This window comes from Oncorhynchus keta, chromosome 31 (assembly GCF_023373465.1).
Source record: "Oncorhynchus keta strain PuntledgeMale-10-30-2019 chromosome 31, Oket_V2, whole genome shotgun sequence".
NCBI classification, from domain to species: Eukaryota; Metazoa; Chordata; class Actinopteri; order Salmoniformes; family Salmonidae; genus Oncorhynchus; species Oncorhynchus keta.
Genome location: NC_068451.1, coordinates 23,237,681 through 23,265,628, shown reverse-complemented (window position 1 = coordinate 23,265,628; position 27,948 = coordinate 23,237,681). Strand labels below are relative to the sequence as shown.

Here is a 27,948-nt window from a genome sequence, read left to right as displayed (position 1 = left end):
AAGTCTGGATGCTCAATTAACTATGGACTCACAATTATCTGCAGCAAGAAAATCAATCACATCAGGTCTTTATAACATTCACACCTGTAAAAAATTAAAAAAAAAATCTATTTAATTAAATTCAAACAAGTTTTTTCAAGGGATCTATAAAGCAACATTATTGCTGCACTGTGTGATAAACTTCAGGTAAGTTTTGATGATTTGCAAAATGGCTCACCTTCGTCATGGAGGTGATCAAACAAGTTCAGATTCCACCTCATCTTCATTTATTTTTTTATTTTATTTCACCTTTATTTAACCAGGTAGGCTAGTTGAGAACAAGTTCTCATTTGCAACTGCGACCTGGCCAAGATAAAGCATAGCAGTGTGAACAGACAACACAGAGTTACACATGGAGTAAACAATTAACATGTCAATAACACATAATCTTACATTGTCATGCCAACCTTTGCCTTTTCACTAGAAATCATCCCCATCAACTCAGGACGATCATGATGAGGATCATACCTGCATGTACAAACATATGACACAAAGACACAGCTGCTTGTGGAATAAACGAGAAATCAAAGATTAAACCGAAGGGTATAAGTCCGAGCAAAATGCAAAACATTATGAATTAATATTTAATAAATCTGTTTATTTGAATTTCATTTTAACCTTTATTTAACTAACTACTTCTTAACTACTTCTTAAGTCAGTTAAGAACACATTCTTATTTTCAATGACGGCCTAGGAACAGTGGGATAACTGCCTGTTCAGGGGCAGAACAACAGATTTGTACCTTGTCAGCTCGGGGCTTTGAACTCGCAACCTTCTGGTTACTAGTCCAACGCTCTAACCACTAGTAACCAAAAAGTATGATATTTGTCCCCATGTGCAGTTGCAAACCGTTGTCTGGCTTCTTTATGGCGGTTTTGGAGCAGTGGCTTCTTCCTTGCTGAGTGGCGTTTCAGGTTATGTTGATATAGGACTTGTTTTGCTGTGGATATAGGTACTTTGTACCTGTTTCCTCCAACATCTTCACAAGCTCCTTTGCTGCTGTTCTAGGATTGATTTGCACTTTTCACACCAAAGTACATTCATCTCTAGGAGACAGAAGGTGTCTCCTTTCTGAGCGGTATAATGGCTGTGTGGTCCCATGATGTTTATACTTGCGTACTAATGTTTGTACAGATGAACGTGGTACCTTCAGGTGTTTGGAAATTGCTCCCAAGGACAAACCAGACTTGTGGAGGTCTACAATGTTTTTTTCTGAGGTCTTGGCTGATTTCTTTTGATTTTCCCATGATGTCAAGCAAAGGGGCACTGAGTTTGAAGGTAGGCCTTGAAATACACCCACAGGTACACCTCCAATTGACTCAAATAATGTCAATTAGTCTATCAGAAGCTTCTAAAGCCATGACATCATTTTCTGGAATTTTCCAAGCTATTTAAAGGCACAGTCAACTTAGTGTATGTAAACTTCTGACCCACTGGTATTTTGATACAGTGAATTATAAGTGAAATGATCTGTCTGTAAACAATTTTTGGAAAAATGACTTGTGTCATGCACAAAGTAGATGTCCTAACCGACTTGCCAAAACTACAGTTTGTTAACAAGACATTTGTGGAGTGGTTGAAAAACTAGTTTAAATGACTCTAACCTAAGTGTATGTAAACTTCCGACTTCAACAGTATATGCAGATAAATGGCTCAAACCTAACTTTTTCACTGGACAAATGACCTACACTGAGGATATTCTAATTTTCACAAACAAAATTTAGTGTCACAGGGGAAAAATTCAAATCACCCAATTTGTTGCTTTTTCAATCTCATAAAACATACATCCAGTATTATGCAAAGTGTGTGTTTATATGACAGAATTACAGTCAGTGGTTAGTTATGATTATAAATAAACATAGGACATGTTAACACATACTGAAGCAGGATAACGAGAATGTGGTCAACAGGTACTAGATGTAAATCTTGCTATCAATACTGGCCTATTATAGTTAAGACTACAATAGGCATAATCTGTCCCAGGATGGCATTTAGGTGGGCAAGATGTTTACAATAAATATAGAACATAATACAATTAAATGAATCTAAATAACATAATGACCATGGGCATACTGATTTTAAATTTTAAAAATACAATATTTACCTGGAATGAGTCAAATCTATGCTAATCTGTCCTTGATCTGATCTTTCTTACTTTGTGGCACATGGGCCTTCATCACGGTTGTTTGGGTTTATAATTAAGTTCTGTGGTGACCATTTGGGACAGGGCAGGGAGTTGGTAAAATGCAGACTGGAGATATCTGGAGAAAATAAATATGATCAGCATTATAAGTGGTGTGTAGGAAAAAACTGAACAGAAAATGAAATTATGTATCTGATTCAACCTAATTAAATGTTATCTGATGTTGACCATTGATAAAATAAAATAAAATTGCATCTGGATTTGATGGCTCACCTTGCATGGTGATGAGGAAGAAAATGTTGCCTCCCTTGAGGAATTGTCTATGCTTCAGTTGCGTCAAGGTTAGGAATTTTAAGTAGCCAACAGCAGGGTTTACATAGAAGGACTCATCACCCCTGTTTTCTAGCATTCCGACTTTACGGGGATTGTTCCAGGAATCATAGTCTGCAAAATGGAGGAATACCTAGCGTCATACACATGCAAGGGAATGGGGGCTCTCATAATATTAGCATTTGCATTCAGTCATCTGACTCATAAGCATGGCCATTTCTGTTTGCCACTGTCTCGAAAGGGTTTGTTTGTAAATGTGATCAAAGCTAGGCTGGATGTTGCAAATGAGCTGTGCCCTTACTATATTCAATTGTGTTTTGGACACACTCGTATTGAATGTTTAAATTTCTCTTACCGTCCTGAAGTGAGGGTTCAGTGGTAATGCTGATTTGCTTGGACATGCGTTGCTGAGTGTGGGGATTCTGGTCCAGCAGTTGAATCGTCACTTGTCGATGGTGGCAAGGCCACTGGAGTTGGTCATCATACTTTCCTGAGACTAAGCGCACATAGACTCCAAACAACATTTCACGAAGATAAATGAAAATCTGGTAGGCATAGCCCTCTGGGGAGTAGTATCTGGGGCTGTACACAACAGTGTTAATGTCACTGGTGGTTAAAAGATTCTCAAAGTCTTTAATCTGCCAGGTGTGATGAGGGCATTCGGTTTCTGACAGGTTGATGTCATCGATGGAAAACCCACCTGTAGACTGTCCTGCTCCTTTACGCACCTCAAACTCCACCTGGAACGTTTTGGTGGCATTCAGGGGCACGTGGTAGGGCATCCAGTGAGATCCTGGGGAACCTTCAGAGAGAGACACTAGAGATTCAACTATTATTTCTAGGAGTGAATTTTCCAAGTGGTTGATTCACCTTCTCATCATCCTAACCTGTGATCTGGCCCATGTGGTGTAGAGTTCCATTAGGGTTTCTCTCATCACGATACACTCTCATCCAGATGTTGAGCTGGTCTGACTCGTTACCACTGTGGTAGTAGTAGAACTGCAGACACTGGACACTGCACTTCCTACTGGGAGTCATCTCCCTGCTCTCCAGCCGGGCTGTGTCCCCCTCCTGGCCTGACGCTGTGCTGGCGTGCATAAAGAAACCAGTACCTGGGTAAAGTAGGGTAAGCATTTTTAACAATTGTCTGATATTTGTATCTAATGGTCCTACAGCACAAGTTCAGTTTACTGTCTGTATTAACAGCATTTTCATAAAGTAGTCAACTGTTGGTAAAGTGTGAGCTGTACTACAGCGTTAAATCTCACCGTCTGTCTTCCCCAGGTTGGTGAAATCAGAATAGGGCCCCCCAATGACAGTCTTCATTCTTTTCCAGCCACCTACCAAACTCTTAGTGCAGCGACTCATCCCACACAATCTCCGGTTGTCGAAGTTGCAATGTTCCATAAATGAAATAGATTTTTCTCCAGGAGGAAAACAGAAAGGAGGAGAAGAATATACATGTTTTTCAACTTGGACATGCAGGACAGTAGACATGCTTGGTTTCATGACACACACTTACTGCAGCCGTATAGCTTGTTCAGCATTAAGGCATCTTGTGGGCTCATTTCAAGGCGTTGTCCAATAATCTTTTGGTACTCAGGTTGCTTAGTGATGATGGTAGGTCCCTCTCCCTTGCTGAAGGATGTCTCACTGTAATGCAGCACCGAGCTGTAGTCATACGGGAAACCCAGGGTGGTCGAATAATGGGGAGAGACTTTCACAAAGTTCCTCTCGTGACCTGTAGACAAGGAGTGGATTCATGACACCTAATTACTGCTTTACAATCTAAAATTTCCTGAAATGAAAGTCTTGAAAAACAGCCTATTACACTCATGATAAATAACCATCATTTACTTTCACAAACAATATTTTGCTAACATCGTGAAGACATCATGAATATAAAGTTAATTTAATAACAAAAAAATGCAAAATATGTAGACCTTATTATTAGAATTTATAACTGAAAATGTAAACAAACCGCGTCTTATGTTTTTCCAAACAATGGTCACATATTCATCCCTGTCATATCTGGACTGTTCATGCCAGATTCCCAGAGCGTGTAGAAACTCATGCTCCACAATGCCAATATGATCACAGTAATTTCCAATGGAAAGAGGCTGTCCATACTTGGAAGATCTCCCTACGTGGGAGGAACACCTACATTAAAAGAAAGCAAGGAGACACAAAAATGAACCTGTATCAATATCAAGCAAGTCAGATATCTACCCATGTTCCCTCAAGTGGTCAGGCAGTGAAAAAATGATCTTACCCTCTGTTCTTCTGGGCTGAAATGAAGTGATACTCAGAGCCTCTGGGCTTGAAGTTGACGCATGATTTTAGTCTGAACTGCTCAAAGGCCCGCAGAATGATCCCTTTTGCATTCAAAGCTGGGTTCATATAGAAAACATATGGTAAAAGTGATGGCAAATTAAGGCCATTGGGGGAACGATCCATCACTTATCCAACCTTTATTTATCAACCGGGTGGGAAGGCCTTCACTCAGTATAGGAACAGATTACATCCGTACAACCACTGTTTCTGAGCAGATGCTGGATGCAGAATAATATGTTCAGTAAATAGTCAAAAGAGACTACAATCTTAGCTCCCATGTGCTTTATTGGAGAACGTGTTTTGGCCACTTAGGTTATCATTAGTTCTCCATTTATAAAGAACAAGCCAACGTTCTGTGTATAGACATAAGACATCCCACCTGAAGACATCCCACATGTGACAGGCATAATCTACTGTGTGATGTTACTTGTAGATGTCTGTCCATATATGGACTTATAAATGGAGACCTGATGAAGATTTTTACTCACCAAGGGTTTTGTCTAGCACATAGGGGACGGGAAGGTCCCATAGTTTGTCCTTGTTCAAAACGGTATTCCTTGGAACCCTTCGTTTATGCGGAGGCTACATGATTTGAATACACCAGAAATAGTAAATGACAGTGAAAGAGTACATCTGAAGCCAGCAGAATATTCATCAAAATTCATCATCTTTTGTAGGGTGTACTGACCTCGATTATATCACCCTCGCGTAAGTCTAAGTCTGGAAGTTTAAATGCTGTAAATTATTATTCACTATGGAATCAGGGTAAAACAGAGTCTAAAAGAATATTGCAGTACATACTGACAACAACCAACTCTAGTTGCATAACTCAGCTTAACCTACCCATGTTTATTCTGTTGATGTCCAAGTCGAAATCCTCAATATCTTGAAAAATGACAAAATAACAAAAAGTTTGAAATAGAAAATTATTAATAATTGTTAGTATCCATTTTGTATTTGTATTTGAATGTAGATTAAAGGCAACAGTTTTCCAAAAGTGTACATTTAAAAAATGGTGTCAATCCCATATAGGCCAATGCAAAACCTTTGGTCTGGACTACTCAAACTCCCTAGTATATTTACTTCTCTGGTTATTATATTAAATAAAATGATGTATGGCTAGAGTATACAAACTCACCTCTGAAAATCGCTTGAGGCTGCGGATGAAGAAACAAATATGATTTGGTAGCAATTCCGGGTAAATGAATAAATAACTTAACCATGTAAACATTTCTGATCATGTCTTTGTAATTTGAAAATGTAATACATTTTTTAAATCAATATAAAATTGGTATTCACAGTTCAATCTCTTACCCGAGACAACGTTATGAAGTCCACAACTAGGAAAATATAAATATACATTCTCCTATGGATACAAAACATGTCCTTGCTATGGTCAAGTTACCTCAAATTCAAAATACTTTACAACAACACAAACACCAAACCAAATGTTGTCATTTGAAAAGAAAGTTGTAAATCATAAGACAAACGTATTCAAATCTTGTGTTTCTTCTCTTCTCTGTGTCTTTATAGTAGTGTATGTCCAGGTATTGCAAAGGATCCAGACTTGAAGTGAAGTGACTTGGAACTTTTACACTCTCTTTATTACCATAGTTTTTCCTTGCAGACCTGTGAGTTAACATTGCAAACAACTATTCATCACAAACACAATTATCATACTGTTAATTAACATTTATTTGCCCAAGGTAACAAATGGTGTACCTTGAACAAACATGACATCTTCTTCATTGTCAAAGCAAATCATCTGGGTATATGATGTATGGAGGTAAGAAAGAGATGTGGGAATCAATGGACAGGTAATAACTGTAGTAATTATAATGGCTTTAATTACTGAATAACAATAGGTAATTGCACTTAAGAACTGTGGCTTGACCGTGGACAACACCCTGTCGTTCTCTGAAAACAAGGGACTCGCTCCTGCAGGTTCATGCTCTACAACATGACCCTACCTCAGACAGGAAGCGGTGCAGGTCCTAATCCAGGAACTTGTCATCTCCCATCTGGACTATTGCAACTCTCTGTGGTCTGGGTCCCCCGCTTGTATCATCACACCCCTGCAACTGGTCCAGTACGCTGCAGCCACCTGGTGTTCAGCCTTTCTAAGTTCTCCCATGTCACCCCACTCCTCCGCACACTCCACTGGCTTCCAGTCGAAGCTCGCATCCACTACAAGACCATGGTACTTGCCTACGGAGCAGCAAGACGAACTGTCCCACCCTACCTTCAGGCTATGCTTAAAATCTACACACCAACCTGAGCACTTTCTTCTGCCACCTCTGATCTCATGGCCCTCCCACCCCTACAGGAGGGCAGCTCCCGCTCAGCCCAGTCCAAGATCTTCTCTGTCCTGGCACCCCAATGGTGGAACCAGCTTCCCCCTAAAAGCTAGGATAGCAGAGTCCCTGCCCATCTTCTGAAAACATCTGAAACCCTATCTCTTCAAAGTATATCTTAAACAGTCAAATCGAGGCTGTTCTGAAGACAAAAGGGGGTGCAACTCAATATTAGGAAGGTGTTCCTAATGTTTTGTATCCTCGGTGTACATACTGTGCTTTCGGGAAGTATTCAGACACCTTGACTTTTTCATATTTTGTTACGTTACAGCCTTATTCTAAAATTGATTAAATGAAACATTTTCCTCATCATTAAAATCAAATATAGTATCGGCTTTCTATTTCGCAACAAAGCCTCCTTCACTCACGCCGCCAAACTTACCCTAGTAAAACTGACTATCCTACCGATCCTCGACTTCGGCGATGTCATCTACAAAATAGCTTCCAACACTCTGGATGCAATCTATCACAGTGCCATCCTTTTTGTTACCAAATCACCTTATACCACCCACCACTGCGACCTGTATGCTCTAGTCGGCTGGCCCTCGCTACATATTCGTCGCCAGACCCACTGGCTCCAGGTCGTCTATAAGTCTATGCTAGGTAAAGCTCCGCCTTATCTCAGTTCACTGGTCACGATAACAACACCCACCCGTAGCACACGTTCCAGAAGGTATATCTCACTGATCATCCCCAAAGCCAACACCTCATTTGGCCGCCTTTCCTTCCAGTTCTCTGCTGCCAGTGACTGGAACGAATTACAAAAATCGCTGAAGTTGGAGAATTTTATTTCCCTCACCAACTTTAAATATCAACTATCTGAGCAGCTAACCGATCGCTGCAGCTGTACATAGATTGGGCGGGCTATTTACAGATGGACTATCTACCTCATCTCCATGCTGTTTTTATTTTATTTACTTTTCTGCTCTTTTGCACACCAATATATCTACTTGCTCATCATCATCTGCTCATTTATCACTCCAGTGTCCTATGGCCTATCGCTCCTATGGCCTATTTATTGCCTACCTCATGCCTTTTGCTTTTTGATTGCAATTACATTGCTTTAATACAAACTTATATTTTGGTTTCTGGTGGGATACGACAGTTGAACTAAGCTCATGAGGCATTTATGTTATATTCTTAAAGACGTCCTCCAGCGATTTCTGAACTGTTACTGTTGAAGTGATATCCAATGTATAAATAAAGTAAAGTACACACACTTAAGGGTAAAACATTTTTTTTTGAGCAATTGCAAACTTCAAGGGGTAGGGCATTCAAGGAGTTGGTCTGATGGGAATCCGCGATGTCATCAGCCTCCTTGCTTGAGGGACAATGGAAGAGTAATAGAGAACAAAAGAGGAAAGGCGAATTACCTGGACCACCTATTAAGGGGAAATCAGCAGTTGCTACATCAATTTTTTGCACTTATAAATGAATGATATGAACCCATTGATTCCTGAAGAATATAACTTAAATGCCTCACAAGCTTAGTTCAACTGGCGTACCTCATCAGAACCCAAAATATAAGCTTGTTATACTCCAATGTTTGCAAACAAAGTAGATGTAAACATATATTAAATAGCCTCAAAATGGTTAAAACTATTATTTTGACATCATGGATGGACAGTTCTTGCATCCATAGGTCTGTCTATGAATTTGAGAGTGGTCACTTTTCTCCAGCCCCATCCCTCAGCTTGTTACCGAAACAGAGGTGGGGAAAACGCTTTATTGTTTCATTTGCTCTCTAATAAATGGTTTATAAAGGTGATATAAGTTGATACAATTATACAAGTACAGATTCTGATTTCCCTGTCAGTGGTTGACATGTTAGTTAGTAGCAGAAGTAAGGGCAGTCTCTGTAAAAATAACAAATAAATAATGTATTGAGCAAAAATATGTATGTTGTAAATAAATCACCAGACAATTTGTATATAGTCAGTCAGTATACATACCATTTTGAAAAGTGGTACTGTTATCCACAGACACTGGATCAGTATCTGTCAGAAATAAAAAATCAATATATGAGAGGGACCCATGAACACTGGCGTCAGCTTCGTATTATCAATGACATCAGGGGGAAATGAGGTTCTGATCTATAGTATGTGATTCTGAATCTGATCAGCAGCATCAACTTGATCATAGCAGGCCATGAGGAATTAGTCAAGCGACATGGTTTGGCGAGCTTTGAGCCTGTAAAACACAAGATGTACCATACTATCAGGGATGACTTCTAACACTAAAAACACATAACTGCCAGTCTGCCAGCACCTAACGTATCAATGTTTAACTCCTTATATCATGTGTCAAATTAAAATGTTAAGTTTTCATGTTTGATTGAAATATGCCCTAACAATTGTAACATGGAGGCTTACCCCTTAAAGGACCCAGCTTGGTGTGGTCTGAGGTTGGCCCCTCTTGGACACTGCCCACTCTCTCCCAGCTGGCACTGATACTGGCACAGAGGGTCATACCACACTCCTGGTTGTCCTCAATGCTGCATGTCTCTAGGAATGTGACCGCAGATGCTGCATAATTGGAACAAGGGAAGTATTTGCATGGTAGACAAGTAGTGATGCAAACACATGGATTACTCATAGTGCTTAAGGCACAAGCTAAAGGCACATCCTGCACTATGTTGTATAACCTCCAAATATCATTGGACTATGCACACTATGCACTGTTCTGAGAACCCATTAGCTTCAAATACATTAAATGTATTTCATTCAAAGTAAATTTGACTTTGAATGAAACACTGACCGATGACGTAACACCTTGTCAACTGCTTTACGACATTCCCACCAATACAATATAAAATCTATTGACATGCTGCTAATGAAACACATAAGTCCATGGTTTGGTTTCATTCTTTCACTGAGCAAAGTTCTACAGCTTACTTACTGCAGTTATACAGCATGTTAAGATTTAAGACGTCATTGGAGCTCATGTCCAGCCGTTGGCCAACTACATTCTGCTTGCTTAGTGATGACTATGGATCCGTTGCCATTGGTGAAGTCTTCCTTTCCGTAGTGCATCGCCGAGGTCTAGTCAAACAGGGTACCTAGGGTGCTTGTTTTTACTTGCGCTGCGCTTTTCAAAATTGTGCCCCTTTCCTGAGTACAAAAATAATAAGTCGAATTATGCCTTTACTTAACATGGTACTTGTATTGCTGTGTCGATTGTATTTCAACACTTCAAATGAAATTGTATTGGTCGCATACAGTAGGTTAGCAGATGTTATTGTGAGTGTAGCGAAATGCTAGTGCTTCTAGTTCCGACAGTGCAGCAATATCTAACATGTAATCTAACAATTCCTGTCACGTTCTGTCCATCGTTCGTATGTGTTTTCCTTGTTTTAGTGTTGGTCAGGACGTGAGCTGGGTGGGAATTCTATGTTGTGTGTCTGGTTTGTCTATTTCTATGTTTGGCCTGATATGGTTCTCAATCAGAGGCAGGTGTTAGTCATTGTCTCTGATTGGGAACCATATTTAGGTAGCCTGTTTTGTGTTGGGTTTTGTGGGTGATTGTTCCTGTCTCTGTGTTTGCACCAGATAGGACTGTTTAGGTTTTCACTTTTGTTGTTTTGTTTAGTCTGTTCATGTATAGTTGTCTTTATTAAAAACGCTGCATTTTGGTCCGCCTCTCTTTCACCAGAAGAAAACCCTTACAATTCCACAACAACTACCTAATACACACAAATCTAAGTAAAGGAATGGAATAAGAATATTCACATATAAATATTTGGATGAGCAATGGCAAAACGGCATAGGCAAGATGCAACATAAAGTATAAAATACAGTTGAAGTCAGAAGTTTACATACACCTTAGCCAAATACATTTAAACTCAGTTTGTCACAACTCCTGACATTTAACCCTAGCAAAAATGACCTGTCATAGGTCAGTTAGGATCACCACTTTATTTTAAGAATGTGAAATGTCAGAATAATAGCAGAGATAATTATTTATTTCAGCTTTTATTTCTTTCATCACATTCCCAGTGGTATTTGGTAGCATTGCCTTTAAATTGCCGTTAAAATTGTTCCTGACTGATGTCTTGAGATGTTGCTTCAATATATCCACATAATTGTCCTGCCTCATGATGCCATCTATTTTGTGAAGTGCAGCAGTCCCTCCTGCAGCAAAGCACCCCCACAACATGATGCTGCTACCCCCATGCTTCACGGTTGGGATGGTGTTCTTCGGCTTGCAAGCATTCCCCTTTTTCCTCCAAACATAACGATGGTCATTATGGCCAAACAGTTATATTTTTGTTTCATCAGACCAGAGGAAATTCCCCCAAAAAGTATGATCTTTGTCCCCATGTGCAGTTGCAAACCGTAGTCTGGCATTTTATGGCGGTTTTGGAGCAGTGGCTTCCTCCTTGCTGAGCGGCCTTTCAGGTTATTTTGATATAGGACTCGTTTTACTGTGGATATAAATACTTTTGTTCCTGTTTCCTCCCGCATCTTCACAAGGTCCTTTGTTGTTGTTCTGGGATTGATTTGCACTTTTCGCACCAAAGAAGGCGTCTCCTTCCTGAGCGGTATGACAGCTGCGTGGTCCCATGGTGTTTATACTTGCATACTAATGTTTGTACAGATGAACATGGAACCTTCAGGCGTTTGGAAATTGCTCCCAAGGATGAACCAGACCTGTGGAGGTCTACAATTGATGTCAAGCAAAGAGTTACTGAGTTTGAAGGTAGGCCATGAAATACATCCACAGGTACACCTCCAATTGACTCAAATTATGTCAATTAGCCTATCAGAAGCTTCTAAAGCCATGACATCATTTTCTGGAATTTTCCAAGCTGTTTAAAGGCACAGTCAACTTAGTGTATGTCAAATTCTGACCCACGGGAATTGTGATACAGTGAATTATAAGTTAAATAATCTGTCTGTAAACAATTGTTGAAAAAATTACTTGTGTCATGCACAAAGAAGATGTCCAAACCGACTTGCCATTTGTGGAGTGGTTGAAAAATGAGTTTCAATGACTCCAACCTAAGTGTATGTAAACTTCTGACTTCAACTGACTGGGAAAGAGTCTTTCTGAGTAAGTCTCTAAGATCTTTCCACAGCTGGATTGTGCATCATTTGCTGATTTTCAGGTCTTGCCATAGACTTTCAAGTAGATTTAAGTCAAAACTGTAACTTGGCCACTTAGGAACAGTCACCCTCTTCTTGGTAAGCATCTCCAGTGTAGATATGGCGTTGTGTTTTAGGTTAATGTCCAACTGAAATGTGAATTCATCTCTCAGTGTCTGGTGGAAAGCGGACAACCAGATTTTCCTCTAGGCTTTTGCCTGTGCTTAGCTCCAATACTTGTTTTTGTTAATCATGAAGAACTCCCCAGTCCTTAACAATTACAAGCATATCCATAACATGAGGCAGCCACTACTTTGCATGAACATATGGAGAGTAGTACTCCGTAATGTGCGGTATTGTTTTTGCCCCAAACATAAAACGTAGTTTTCAGGACAAAAGGTTAATTGCTTTGCCACATTTTTTGCAGTATTACTTTAGTGCCTTGTTGCAAACAGCATGCATGTTTTGGAATATGTTTATTCTGTACAGGCTTTCTTCTTTTCACTCTGTCAATTAGGTTAGTAGTGTGGAGTAACTATAATGTTGTTGATCCATCCTCAGTTTTCTCCTATCACAGCCATTAAACTATGCAACTGTTTTAAAGTCCCCATTGGCTTCATGGTGAAATCCCTGAGCTGTTTCCTTCCTCTCCGGCAACTGAGATAGGAAGGATGCCTGAATGTTTGTAGTGACTGGGTGTATTGATACACCATCCAAAGTGTAAATAATAACCTCACCATTCTCAAAGGGATATTCAAAGTCTGCTTTTTTATTTTTTACCCATCTACCACTAGGTTCCCTTCTATGCGAGGCATTGTAATATCTTTGTGGTTGAATCTGTTTGAAATTCACTGCCCGAATGATGTACCTTACAGATAATTGTGTGTGAGGTACAAAGATGAGGTAGTCATTAAAAAATTATGTCCAGGACTAATGTTAAGCAAATTTTTAATCCTGAACTTATTCAGGCTTGCCTTATTAACAAAGGGGTTGAATAGCTACTGACTCAAGACATTTCAGATTTTCATTTTTAATTTGTAAAATATGATTCCACTTTGATATTTCTGAAGGCACAGTAGGTAGGGGTAAAATTGACTAGGCCATCAGGATAGATAATAAACAGTAGCAGCAGTGTATGTGAAGAATGTGATAGTGTGTCTGTGTGTGTGGCATCAACATATGCTTTGGTGTGTGTTTTTTGTGAGTGTGTGTGTGTGTGTGTGTTTTGTGAGTGTGTGTGTGTGTAGGAGTGTTGGTGTAGTAAGTAAGTGAGTGTGTGGGTAGAGTCCAGTGAGTGTGCATAGAGCCAGTGCAACAACAACAAAAATAGTCTGGGTGGCCATTTGATCAACTGCTTAGCAGTCTTGTGGCTTGGGGGTAGAAGCTGTTCAGAATAATTTCTGTCCTTGACTTGGTGCTCCAGTACCGCTTGTCATGTGGTAGCATAGACAACAGTGGCTGGAATCTTTGACCATTTTTAGGGTCTTCTTCTGACACCGCCTGGTATGGAGGTCCTGGATGGCAGGGAGCTCGGCCCCAGAGATGTACTGGGTCATATGCACTACCCTCTGTAGCGCCTTGCGGTCAGATGCCAAGCTGTTTCCGTATCAAGCGGTGATGTAGCCAGTCAAGATGCTCTCAATAGTATAGCTGTATATCTTTTTTAGGATCTTTCGGCCCGTGGCAAATATTATCAGCCTCCTGAGGGGAAAGAGGCGATGTCGTGCCCTCTTCACGACTGTGTTGGTGTGCTTGGACCATGATAGGTCCTTAGTGATGTGGACACAGTCATGGGTGAACAGGGAGTACAAGGGGGACTAAGCACGCACCCTTGTGGAGCCACTGTGTTGAGGATCAGCATGGTGGATGTGTTGTTGCCTACCCTCGCCCCCTGGGGCGACCTGTCAGGAAGCCCAGGATCCAGTTGCAGAGGAAGGTGTATAATCACAGGGTCCTTAGCTTAGTGATGAGCTTTGCGGGCTCTATGGTGTTGAACGCTGAGCTGTAGTCAATGAATAGCATTCTCACATAGGTGTTCCTTTTGTCCAAGTGGGAAAGGGCAGTGTGGAGTGCAATAGAGATTGCATCATCTATTGATCTGTTGGGGCGGTATACAATTTGGAGGTGGTCTAGGGTTTCTGGGATGATGGTGTTGATGTGAGCCATGACCAGCCTTTCAAAGCATGTTCACAGACGTCAGTGCTATGAGTCAGTAGTCATTTAGGCAGGTTATCTTAGTGTTCTTGGGCACAGGGACTGTGGTGGTCTGCTTGAAACATGTTGGTATTACAGACTCGGCCAGGGACATGTTGAAAATGTCAGTGAAGACACATTTGAGTTGGTCAGCGCATGTTCGGATTAAACATCCTGTTAATCCGTCTGGCCCTGCGTTTTTGTGAATGTTGACCTGTTTAAAGCTGTGCCTCCCTTTGTAGTCTGTAATAGTTTGCAAGCCATGCCACATCTGCCACGTCACTGTGGGGACGACGTCATCGATGCACTTATTGAAGCCAGTGACTGATGTGGTGTACTTCTCAATGCCATCGGAAGAATCCCAGAATATGTTACAGTCTGTGCTAGCAAAACAGTCCGGTAGCTTAGCATCTGCTTCTTCTGACCACTTTATTATAGACCGATTCACTGGTGCTTCCTGCTTTAGTTTTTGCTTTAGGAGGATAGAATTATTTTCCCTTGCCAAATGGAGGGCGAGGGAGAGCTTTGTATGCATCTCTGTGTGTGGAGTAAAGGTGGTCAGTGATGAATAAATACATGTCCATTGGGTTGGAGGAAGAACAAAAGTCTGTTTAGGGGGTGTGGTGGGAATGACCATATGGAGAGGAGCATGACCATTAGGAGGTGTGGGGGGAATGACCATATGGAGAGGAGCATGACCATTAGGAGGTGTGGGGGGAATGACCATATGGGGAGGAGCATGACCATTAGGAGGTGTGGGGGGAATGACCATATGGAGAGGAGCATGACCATTAGGAGGTGTGGGGGGAATGACCATATGGAGAGGAGCATGACCATTAGGAGGTGTGGGGGGAATGACCATATGGGGAGGAGCATGACCATTAGGAGGTGTGGGGGGAATGACCATATGGAGAGGAGCATGACCATTAGGAGGTGTGGGGGGAATGACCATATGGAGAGGAGCATGACCATTAGGAGGTGTGGGGGGAATGACCCTATTTAACCCTCTGGTTCCCATTCCGTTCTAATTCTTTTCCCTATTTAACCCTCTGGTTCCCATTCCGTTCTAATTCTTTTCCCTATTTAACCCTCTGGTTCCCATTCCGTTCTAATTCTTTTCCCTATTTAACCCTCTGGTTCCCAATATGTTTTGTGCATGTTTGTTCCTTGTTGAGTATTAGACTGCTGTGTTATGGTGTGTTTTCCCTGCGTGGAATTTTATGGTTTTCTTTTCGAGTAAAGTACGTTATTTTACTCGGTTCTGTGTCCTGCGCCTGACTCCGTCCTCACCGCTGCACACTGACAGTTTATTAGAAACACATTCAAATGATTAAGATATTAGATCGCATTCATTGAGAAGGTACATTTACTTTATCATTTTTTCTATTTTCATTGACAATTAGGTATGATCATAACTAAGTAATATATATATATTATTTTCAATCATAACAGTCAAACATAACTAGAAGAAGTGGAGTGAATTAATACATTGACTGCTCATTGAAAGAAAAATATAAAATGTAATAAAAGCATTATTTTAAAAAGTGTCATTATATAGGTCCCCCACCATTAATGATCAATTGTGTCAATTTGCCATTTTGTCATTGCATTCACAATTATCTGTACATGAGATGACTCATCCTATTGTCAGTTGTGGACAAAATCAAGATGAATTTAAACAGATTCCTTACATTGGTAAATGCAAAAAACATCTATGGGTTTTAGAATAGGCTAGCTCGACTTCCTACAACCAGGACCAGACTTTCACTCCTGCTCCCTATATTCACAGGCCAGGTGAGGATGGGAGCTGTCACATCAGTGAGTCAACAGCAGCAGATGAGTCAGAAGGATGACCACAGGGGAGGAGGCAAGGATGCTAGAGGTGAGATAAAGATTATAGTGTTCATTTTCTTTGGCTACAATTCACTTTAATGATGTATTATGTATTATGTATGTATTACCTACTGTTATGGCCACAATGTTGACATGAGGTAACGTTAGAGTAATGTGTAAAGGGGGAGGGGTTTGAGTACCTGTTAACTTCCTTAGTCGTTGTTGGAAGAGTGGTTGTGTCCTCAGTCACTGTTGGGAGAGTGGTTGTGTCCTCAGTCGCTGTTGGGAGAGTGGTTGTGTCCTCAGTCGCTGTTGGGAGAGTGGTTGTGTCCTCAGTCGTTGTTGGAGGAGCCAGAGTGGTTGTGTCCTCAGTCGCTGTTGGGAGAGTGGTTGTGTCCTCAGTCGTTGTTGGAGGAGGGTTGGGGAGAGTGGTTGTGTCCTCAGAGTGGTTGTGTCCTCAGTCGAGTGGTTGTGTCTGTTGGGAGAGTCGGTTGGGAGAGTGGTTGTGTCCTCAGGTTGTTGGGAGAGTGGTCCTCAGTCCGCTGTTGGGAGAGTGGTTGTGTCCTCAGTCGCTGTTGGGAGAGTGGTTGTGTCCTCAGTCGTTGTTGGAGGAGGGAGAGTGGTTGTGTCCTCAGTCGCTGTTGGGAGAGTGGTTGTGTCCTCAGTCGCTGTTGGAGGAGGGAGAGTGGTTGTGTCCTCAGTCGCTGTTGGGAGAGTGGTTGTGTCCTCAGTCGCTGTTGGGAGAGTGGTTGTGTCCTCAGTCGCTGTTGGAGGAGGGAGAGTGGTTGTGTCCTCAGTCGCTGTTGGGAGAGTGGTTGTGTCCTCAGTCGTTGTTGGGAGAGTGGTTGTGTCCTCAGTCGTTGTTGGGAGTGGTTGTGTCCTCAGTCGTGTTGGGAGAGTGGTTGTGTCCTCAGTCGTTGTTGGGAGTCGTCGCTGTTGGGAGAGTGGTTGTGTCCTCAGTCACTGTTGGGAGAGTGGTTGTGTCCTCAGTCGCTGTTGGGAGAGTGGTTGTGTCCTCAGTCGTTGTTGGAGGAGGGAGTGTGGTTGTGTCCTCAGTCGTTGTTGGGGGAGTGGTTGTGTCCTCAGTCGTTGTTGGGAGAGTGGTTGTGTCCTCAGTCGTTGTTGGGAGAGTGGTTGTGTCCTCAGTCGTTGTTGGGAGAGTGGTTGTGTCCTCAGTCGTTGTTGGGAGAGTGGTTGTGTCCTCAGTCGTTGTTGGGAGAGTGGTTGTGTCCTCAGTCGTTGTTGGGAGAGTGGTTGTGTCCTCAGTCGTTGTTGGGAGAGTGGTTGTGTCCTCAGTCGTTGTTGGGAGAGTGGTTGTGTCCTCAGTCGTTGTTGGGAGAGTGGTTGTGTCCTCAGTCGTTGTTGGGAGAGTGGTTGTGGTTGTGTCCTCAGTCGCTGTTGGGAGAGTGGTTGTGTCCTCAGTCGCTGTTGGGAGAGTGGTTGTGTCCTCAGTCGCTGTTGGGAGAGTGGTTGTGTCCTCAGTCGTTGTTGGGAGAGTGGTTGTGTCCTCAGTCGTTGTTGGGAGAGTGGTTGTGTCCTCAGTCGTTGTTGGGAGAGTGGTTGTGTCCTCAGTCGCTGTTGGGAGAGTGGTTGTGTCCTCAGTCGCTGTTGGAGGAGGGAGAGTGGTGGCAATGAGCCTACAACAAAGGATACAGAAACATTTCAAATAAAAGTTGACATAATAATGAGTAGTTGGACAGTCTTTGGTTTCTGATGTTTGGAACAAACCACTGAAACTGTAGTCTTACATATATATATATATATATATATTATATATATATATATTTATTTACAAACAAAGATATGCTGTATTCTATAATCACAACACATTTTTGTTTTTCCATGAATCAAAATTGTGATTTTTGAGAGTGAAAATCAGAGAAATATATTTTTAAGACTCATATGAATTTTCACACAGGGTGCCTTTTCTTTGCTGGGCAGGCCAGTTTGAGTATACCCACTTAACCAGGCTCTGCTACACCACTGCATAGGGCCGATGGAAAGACAGCAGTCACAAACAGCATAATGTTAAAGGCTAAGCACTTAGACATAATAAGCCACTACGTCCCAATCATTAGAATATGAAAACACAACCATTAGGCTAAGCATTTCCCAATGTTTACATCCCTGTTAGTGAGCATTTCTTAGTTGCCAAGTGTGTAGCATATCAAGAAGCTGATTAAACAACATGATAATTACACAGGTGCACCTTGTGCTAGGGACAATAAAAGGCCACTCTAAAATGTGCAGTTTTGGCACACAACACAATGCCACAGATGAGCGTGCAATTGGAATGCTGACTGCAGGAATGTCTACCAGAGCTGTTGCCAGATCATTTAATGTTCATTCCTCGACTATAAGCCGCCTCCAACATCGTTTTAAAGAATTTGTCAGTACGTCCAACTAGCCTCACAACTGCAGAACACGTGTAACAACACCAGCTCAGCACCTCCACATCAGGCTACTTCACCTTTGGAATCTTCTGAAAGCAGCCACCCGGACAACTAATGAAACTGTAGGTTAGTAAAAGCGAAGAATTTAAAAATCGTTGTCCTCACCAGGGTTTGACCTGACTGCAGTTCGGCTTCGTAAACGACTTGAGTGGGAAAATGCTCACCACTGGCATGCTGGAGAAGTGTGCTCTTCACGGATGAATCCCGCTTTTAACTGTACCGGGCAGATGGCAGACAGAGTGTATGTCATCGTGTGGGCGAGCAGTTTGCTGATGAGTGGCACTCGCTGACAGAGTGCTTCATTGTGGCGGTGGAGTTATGGTATGGGCAGGCATAATCTACAGATAACCAACACAATTGCATTTTATCAAAGCCATTTTTATTTATTTTTATTTAAACTTTATTTAACTAGGCAAGTCAGTTAAGAACAAATTCTTATTTACAATGACGGCCTGGGAATAGTGGGTGAACTGCCTTGTTCAGGGGCAGAATGACAGATTTTTACCCTGTCAGCTTGGGGATATTATCAAGCAATCTTTCGGTTACTGGCCCAACACTCTAACCACTAGGCTACCTGCCGCCCCAATTTCAATGCACAGAGATACCGTGCATGAGAGCATCAGCTGTTGCGGACGACTGTGTGATCACGCTCTCCATAGCCTATGTGAGTAAGACCTTTAAACAGGTCAACATTCACAAGGCCGCAGAGCCAGGCGGATTACCAGGACATGTAATCCAAGCATGCGTTGACCAACTGGCAAGTGTCTTCACTGACATTTTCATCCTGTCTTCGACAGAGTCTGTAATTCCAACATATTTCAAGCAGACCACCATAGTGCCTGTGCCCAAGAACACCAAGGTAACCTCCCTAAATGACTACCGACCCGTAGCACTCACGTCTGTAGCCAGGAAGTGTTTTGAAAGGCTGGTCATGGCTCACATCAACACCATTATCCCAGAAACCCCAGACCCCCTCCAATTTGCATACCGCCCCAACAGATCCACAGATGATGTGATCTCTATTGCACTCCACACTGCCCTTTCCCACCTGGACAAAAGGAACACCTATGTGAGAATGCTATTCATTGACTACAGCTCAGCGTTCAACACCATAATGCCCTCAAAGCTCATCACTAAGCTAAGGACCCTGGGACTAAACACCTCCCTCTGCAACTGGATCCTGGACTTCCTGATGACGGGCCGCCCACAGGTGGTAACGGTAGGTAACAACACATCCGCCACGCTGATCCTCAACCCAGGGGCCCCTCAATGGTGCGTGCTCAGCCCCCTCCTGCACTCCCTGTTCACTCATGACTGCACGGCCAGGCACAACTCCAACACCATCATTACATTTGCAGATGCCACAATAGTGGTAGGCCTGATCAGTGACAACAACGAGACGGCCTATAGAGAGGTCAGAGACCTGGCAGTGTGGTGCCAGGACAACAGTGCGAACGGCCCAGTACATTACTGGGGCCAAGCTTCCTGCCATCCAAGACCTCTATACCAGGCGGTATCAGAGGAAGGCCCTAAAAATTGTCAAAGACTCCAGCCACCCTAGTCATAGACTGTTCTCTCTGCTACCACACGGCAAGCGGTACCGGAGCGCCAAGTCTAGGTCCAAGAGGCTTCTTAAAAGCTTTTACCTCCAAGCCATAAGACTCCTGAGCATCTAGCCAAATGGCTACCCAGACTATTTGCATTGCCCCTCCCCTCTGCACACCATTGCCACTCTCTGTTGTCATCTATGCGTAGTCACTTTAATGAACTCTACCTACATGTACGTACTACCTCAACTCACCGGTGCCCCCACACATTGACTCTGTACCAGCACTCCCCTGTATATATTTTTTTTATTTTTTTACTGCTGCTCTTTAATTGCTTGTTACTTTTCTCTAATTCTTATCTGTATTTTTTGAAACTGCACTTTTGGTTAGGGGCTCGTAAGTAAGCATTTCACTGTAAGGTCTACTGGATTAATTCAAACTGTATATTTTACATTTCCCCCTTTTCTCTAATATGAGGACTTAGAACAGTACAGTATTCATTCACTACACACCATTAATGTTCATCAGAAGCAGTATATGCCTGAACAATCCCAAATTAAAGCTATAATCTGAAAACTACACAAACAATAAATAGCTGTTGTTTAGTTGGGAAAAACATTGACTCAGACCTTCTAGGATGTTTTCATTGACCATGGTTACATACTCATCCCTGTCATATCTGGACTGCTCATGCCAGAAGCCCAGAGCATGTAGAAGCTCATGTTCCACGATGGCGATAATATCACAGTTCTGTCCAATGGAAACAACCTGTCCATTTGGAAACGTTCTCCCTACATAGGAGGAGCACCTACCAGGGATAGACATGTTAACACAAATACAATATAATTAATTGTTGATTAGCAAAATATCTACCAAATGTTCCACCAGTACATGTCTTACCCTGTACGTTTCTCAATTGTCAGGTAGTACATCTCAGAGTCTCTGGGCTGGAAGTCCATGCGTGGTTTTAGCCTGAACTGGTCAAAGGCTCGCAGAATGATCCCTTTAGTGTTCATATCTGTGCAAATAGAAAATACAGTGACCACATTAGAAAGATCAGTAATGTGATACAAAATAAATATAATACAGCTGGGAACTGGACTTGAACAAGTGACTTTTCTGCTTACAGCATAGATGCTACAGTTGTATGATATTTGATACAAGATAGTCAAAATTAGATTTCCATGTCTTTACTCACCAAGACTTGAGTATAAAACATAGGGAACTGGAGACTGCCAGCGTTTGTTATCCCCCAGAATGTCATTCCTCTGATATTTCTGGAACACTACGGTTTGGTTAACCCACGTTCTTCAGATGTAGACTTTATCATTTAAAACATATAAATAATGTAAACCATTGCTGTAACCACCACCATCATGTCCCCTTCACGTAAACGTATGTCTGAAGAAAACCAATATGGGTTAATAAGTAGTATGTTATTCAAATATTAAGTGACTTTCTATAAATCTGTATTCTTTCAACACAACTGTTGCAAATATGTGTTTTATTCATGCATTATGTACTGTATAATTAATACTTTGCATATGTTTTTATTTAAGGTCAACCTTACCTTTGTTTATTTTCTCAATGCCCAACTCATCTTCGATGTCTTGAAGAGGAAAACGTCTCTAATATTAATGGTGAGCACCATATACATAAACACCTGCTACAGTATAAGTATGTTCATTCAAAAAAATAGAACTCAGGTCCAAAGACTGTAGCCAGTACATTTTATTTTCATTTAAAATATCCAGACCTACCTGTGACCTTAGGAACAGCCTGGGGAGAATGATAGATTTTTTTAAAGACAAGAAATGATCAAAAACATAATTCTAAAAATGTATTTTATCTTTAGATTTACGGTTTTGCATAACTTGCATATAATTTTCTCACAATACAATAAATTATATTCTATCAAATTCAACATAGTTATTTTTACATATTGAGCTACAGACATAAATTAGAGTAGGCCTTCTAAAAAAGAAAATAAATATGTGGAAAGTACCCTTTACTTACCCCAGCCAAAACGTGTGAGACAGTTAAGCTCACAACAAGACAGGCATGCATATATATTCTCTCTGGATATCCTTTCCAGGGTCAAGGTCACTTTCCCCATAGGAGATCACTTTGAAGAACCCTTTTTGGTTCCAGATATAACCCTTTTGGTTCCATGTAAACACCCTTTCCACAGAGGCTTCTACATAGAACTCAAAAGGGTTCTCCTATGGGACAGCTGAAGATCCCTTTTGAAACCATTTTACTAAGAGCGTAGTTCTAATCTGATGAAGCACCGTGAAGTTAGAAGCTGTATTTGGGTCTGGACCACTGCCTAACACCACTATTTTATTATTAAATAACCATGGCACGCTCAGGAAGAAACACACTGGGTAAGAAATTGTTCAACTTAAACCATTTACTTCACTACTTGTGTCAAAACGTTTTGTAGGTTCCGCTAACAACAGACAAAGGCAGGATGCAGACAGTCAAAGTTACTGTTTCTTCAATTATTTTGTTTCTTAAAAAAAAATGGTTATAGGTTTGCGGCAACATCACACACACAAAGAAAAAGTAGGCCTCAGCACACACTTACACCACATGCCAAGGTTCATAGTAACCTGCAGGTTGGCTACACAAAGGACGGTATTTGTGGTCGCCTGACCTTAGCAACCCGTCCAGGCCGGGATGGTTCGGCGGGGGGGAGCAAAAACCCCTGAATGAGTAGGTGTGTCCAAACTTTTGACTGGTACTGTATATACTGGATATACACATATCAGCCCGTTTCTTATGTACAGAACCCCGTTCACGAAAATGGATTGCTCCTACAAACTGTGAGTCATGTGGCCGTGGCTTGCTACTATATATAAAGTAGGCAGACAGGCATCGAGGCATTCCGTTACGTTAGAATGCACAAAACAGGTGGCCTAAATTTCTTTGAGTGTGGAATGAACATCAGTGACAGGTGTGCTGGATGCAGTATCTCAAAGACGACCTCCCCCCTGGGCTTTTTTCACACTGTCAAGGGTTTACCGAGAATGGTGCGAAAACAGCTTGTTAATGAGAGGTTGAAGGAGAATGGCAAGAGTCGTACAAGCTAACAGGCGGGCCATAAACGGACAAATAAGGGTGCAGTACAACAGTGGTGTGCAGAACGGCATCTCGGAATACAGAACTCGTTGATCCTTGTCATGGATGGACTATTGCAACAGATGACCACACTGGGTTCCACTCCTATCAGCTAAAAACAAGAAGAAGCAGCTCGAGTGGGCAAGCGATCACCAACACTGGACAATTGAGGAGTGGAAAAACATTGCCTAGAACATGACAGCGAGTTCAGTTTGCTTGAGTGGCCTGGTCAGTCCCCAGACCTGGTCAGTTCCCAGCCCTCAACCCAATAGAGCGTCTTTCTACAATGTAGAAAATAGTACAAATAAAGAAAAACCCTTGAATGAGTAGGTGTTCTAAAACTGTTGACCGGTACCTTATACTTCTCTGATTCAGAAGGGTTGGGTTAAATGCGGAGACACATTTCAGTTGAATAAATTCAGTTGGACAGCTGACGAGGTATCCCCCTTTCCCTTCCATTCGTTTCTTTAACTGGTACTGGGGACATTCAGACTATTCATGAGAGTGTTCATGAGAGTCTCAGCCGTCCACTGAGTGGTCATATTAGTGTGTAGCCCAAACCATTCGGACGCTACAGTCAGAAGTTGGCAGAAGAGGCTGTACCGACTTCAGACATGTCAAGAACACAATAGTGAGAGTCTCGTCTTTCAATAGAGGGGTCAGAATACTTCGTAGGCCAAACCGTTCGGACACTACAGACGTTTTTGTGAGAAGACCTATTTTCGGGAAGTCTCATGGTTGACAAACACCACTCTAGCTCTGCCACCTTTCACCGCAGATGCAGAAGAGCAATATCGGCAGATGCGGTAGATTGCGACGCAGCCCACGCAAAAAAAACCCACATATCTCTACCTTAAACAGGCGGATTTGGATGGCTAGGTGAAATAGATAATAAACAAAAGTGAAATAAACAATAAAAAATTAACAGTAAACATTACACTTACAAAAGTTCCAAAGGAATAGAGACATTACAAATGTCATGTTATGGCTATATACAGTGTTGTAATGATGTAGATCTCTCTCTCTCTCTCTCTCTCTCTCTCTCTCTCTCTCTCTCTCTCTCTCTCTCTCTCTCTCTCTCTCTCTCAATTCAATTCAATTCAATTCAATTCAAGGGCTTTATTGGCATGGGAAACATGTGTTAACATTGCCAAAGCAAGTGAGGTAGACAACATACAAAGTGAATATATAAAGTGAAAAACAACAAAAATTATCAGTAAACATTACACATACAACAGTTTCAAAACAGTAAAGACATTACAAATGTCATATTATATATATATATATATATATATATATACACACATATATATATATATATATATATATATATATATATATATATATATATATATATATATATATATATATATATATATATATATATATACATATACACAATGTACAAATAATTAAAGGACACAAGATAAAATAAATAAGCATAAATATGGGTTGTATTTACAATGGTGTTTGTTCTTCACTGGTTGCCCTTTTCTCGTGGCAACAGGTCACAAATCTTGCTGCTGTGATGGCACACTGTGGAATTTCACCCAGTAGGTATGGGAGTTTTCAAAATTGGATATGTTTTCGAATTCTTTGTGGATCTGTGTGATCTGGGGGAAATATGTCTCTCTAATATGGTCATACATTGGGCAGGAGGTTAGGAAGTGCAGCTCAGTTTCCACCTCATTTTGTGGGCAGTGAGCACATAGCCTGTCTTCTCTTGAGAGCCATGTCTGCCTACGGCGGCCTTTCTCAATAGCAAGGCTATGCTCACTGAGTCTGTACATAGTCAAAGCTTTCCTTAATTTTGGGTCAGTCACAGTGGTCAGGTATTCTGCCGCTGTGTACTCTCTGTGTAGGGCCAAATAGCATTCTAGTTTGCTCTGTTTTTGTTAATTCTTTCCAATGTGTTAAGTAATTATCTTTTTGTTTTCTCATGATTTGGTTGGGTCTAATTGTGCTGTTGTCCTGGGGCTCTGTAGGGTGTGTTTGTGTTTGTGAACAGAGCCCCAGGACCAGTTTGCTTAGGGGACTCTTCTCCAGGTTCATCTCTCTGTTTGTGATGGCTTTGTTATGGAAGGTTTGTGAATCGCTTCCTTTTAGGTGGTTGTAGAATTTAATGGCTCTTTTCTGGATTTTGATAATTAGTGGGTATCGGCCTAATTCTGCTCTGCATGCATTATTTGGTGTTTTACGTTGTACACGGAGGATATTTTTGCAGAATTCTGCGTGCAGAGTCTCAATTTGGTGTTTGTCCCATTTTGTGAAGTCTTGGTTGGTGAGCGGACCCCAGACCTCACAACCATAAAGGGCAATGGGCTCTATGACTGATTCAAGTATTTTTAGCCAAATCCTAATTGGTATCTCTCTCTCTCTCTCTCTCTCTCGCTCCATCTCTCTTGCAGTATCACAGTTTTGACACCAGGTGGCAGGAAAGTCTAACTTACTGGTCCTTCCTTCTGTGGCTCAGTTGGTAGAGCATGGCGCTTGTAATGCCAGGGTAGTGGGTTCGATTCCCGGGACCACCCATACGTAGAATGTATGCACACATGACTGTAAGTCGCTTTGGATAAAAGCGTCAGCTAAATGGCATATATTATTATTATTATTATATTACTGCTGCTCTTAGCACTCCCACTATTATTATTCTGAAGGAAATCCCAGACAGCCCTGGGATCAGATAAATCAGATTTAAAAAAAGGTATTTTTTATTTTTATTTTTTACACATTTATGAAGAGGGAAATGCATCACAAACAGCACCCATATAAATGGGATTAAAAAAGACACCAGCAATGTGGATGTTGTTGTACAGGGCCCTTGTATTACAAACAATCTGGTCTGATCCAAGTCATATCAAAGGGAATGCTGGGGTAAAACAACACAACGAAACACTGCCTTCAGGGTTGGATATTTACAATGACTCATCTACATGTGCTTGTTATCCACAGTATCTCCTCATGTCCACTTCTTCTGATGCCAGAACCAAACCATCCCTGACTACAGCCATTCTGTCTGGAACAACCTCTTATCTGCATCAAAACAATGTCCAATCTCCTTCTGTCACCACCATAGTGGGATAAGCTGCAGGACGCAGCTTGTTCAAAGAGACTCCCGTCCTGTGTCTTTCCACTGATTGACTACCTCTCCATGTCTTCCCAGGTCCCATCATATGGTTCAATAGGCCATCATTGTTAATTGTTTACTCCATGTGTAACTCTGTGTTGTCTGTTCACACTGCTATGCTTTATCTTGGCCAGGTCGCAGTTGCAAATGAGAACTTGTTCTCAACTAGCCTACCTGGTTAAATAAAGGTGAAATTTAAAAAATCATGTCTTCCTCAATAGACAGTCAATGAGATGAGGGAGATACTGTATATTACTCTAAACTACGCTCCTCTGTTGGGATGAGGAAGGCCATTTGATCAGGGTTTAACGATGCCTTTTGGCTCTGTGATGGTGTGTCCTCCTGAGTGATGGGCGTGTGTGAACAGACAGAGCCACCCCCCTCGGTGCCATCTGAGAGGGTGTCATCTGAAATCAGCATTTGTTTCCCTGCCAGACCCTCGTCCTGAATCATCAGGAAGCTTTGACTTGTCAGAGATCATGTGGACATATATTCAAGGAAACATTGCCTCTTTGCTTAGCAAAGAAATTGGGTAGTTTAAAAAAATAGATTACAAAAAAATGAAGACAGGCACTAAGCAGGTTTGTCTAAGATGGCTTCATATTAGGAGAGTACACTGTCTGAACCTGCTATGACTCATTATAATTTTCACTGCTGTGATTTCTCCTCCATATGTGCCCCTCACACGTCTGTTTGTCCCTCCACAGTGTGTTTGTGTACTGTCGGCTTGATGTTTGAGTGAGTTGTTTCTCAGTATCGGGGGAAAGACTGAGAAGCCCACATGTCCTGTTGTCAGTGGACTCTGCCCCTCCACGCTGGATGGAGGAGGGGACGTGAACATGGAGGTGTGACACGTGTGTGTGTGCCCACAGACAGACACTCATACACAGTGGGGACCCAGCCAGAGGGAAGAGTAAGACACATCTGTCTGTAGCACATTCCAAAAAGGAACTCTGAACATTTTACCCAGCAAACTTTTATTTATTTTTTTAACTAGGCAAGTCAGTTAAGAACAAATTCTTATTTTCAATGACAGCCTAGGAACAGTGGGTTAACTGACTTGTTCAGGGGCTGAATGACAGATTTTTACCTTGTCAGCTCAGGGATTTGATCTTGCAACCTTTCAGTTACTAGTCCAACACTCTAACCACTAGGCTACCTGTCGCCCCAAACATGCCCACATTGGCTAAAATATTGGCCCTGTGTAGGCTGCCCACACTGGCTAAAATATTGTCCCCATGTAGGCTGCTCACATTGGCTAAGATATTGGCCCCAAGTAGTCTACAAACATTGGCTGAAGTGCCTTCGCTCATCGTCTCCACGTTGGCGCCCAAGGCATTCGTCATCATTCTGATGCGGGCAGCCCTCACTTGGTCTGAAGTAAATCA

The 27,948-nt window shown here is 41.8% G+C and overlaps 1 protein-coding gene across 1 annotated transcript; it reads right to left on the bottom strand.

The window, feature by feature from the left end:
* Positions 1-274: 274 nt before the first annotated feature.
* Positions 275-27,906, bottom strand: LOC118375772 (meprin A subunit beta-like). The gene is made up of 10 exons (XM_052489097.1): positions 27,720-27,906; positions 21,211-21,328; positions 20,940-21,118; positions 9,573-9,725; positions 4,035-4,253; positions 3,781-3,936; positions 3,400-3,624; positions 2,868-3,314; positions 2,456-2,626; positions 275-2,300 (listed from the first exon to the last, which is right to left on the bottom strand). The coding sequence occupies exons 1-10, from the start codon at positions 27,904-27,906 to the stop codon at positions 2,191-2,193; spliced, it is 1,965 nt and encodes a 654-aa protein (XP_052345057.1). The 3' UTR covers positions 275-2,190.
* Between the last annotated feature and the right edge of the window lie 42 nt (positions 27,907-27,948).

Coding starts and splice junctions, on each gene's coding strand:
- LOC118375772 (XM_052489097.1), bottom strand. CDS start 27,906: ATGACGAATGCCTTGGGCGCCAACGTGGAGACGATGAGCGAAGGCACT. Junction 21,329..27,719: donor GGGCATGTTTGGGGCGACAG/GTAGCCTAGTGG, acceptor CTATTTGCACAG/ATATGAACACTAAAGGGATC. Junction 3,315..3,399: donor CCACATGGGCCAGATCACAG/GTTAGGATGATG, acceptor CTCTCTCTGAAG/GTTCCCCAGGATCTCACTGG.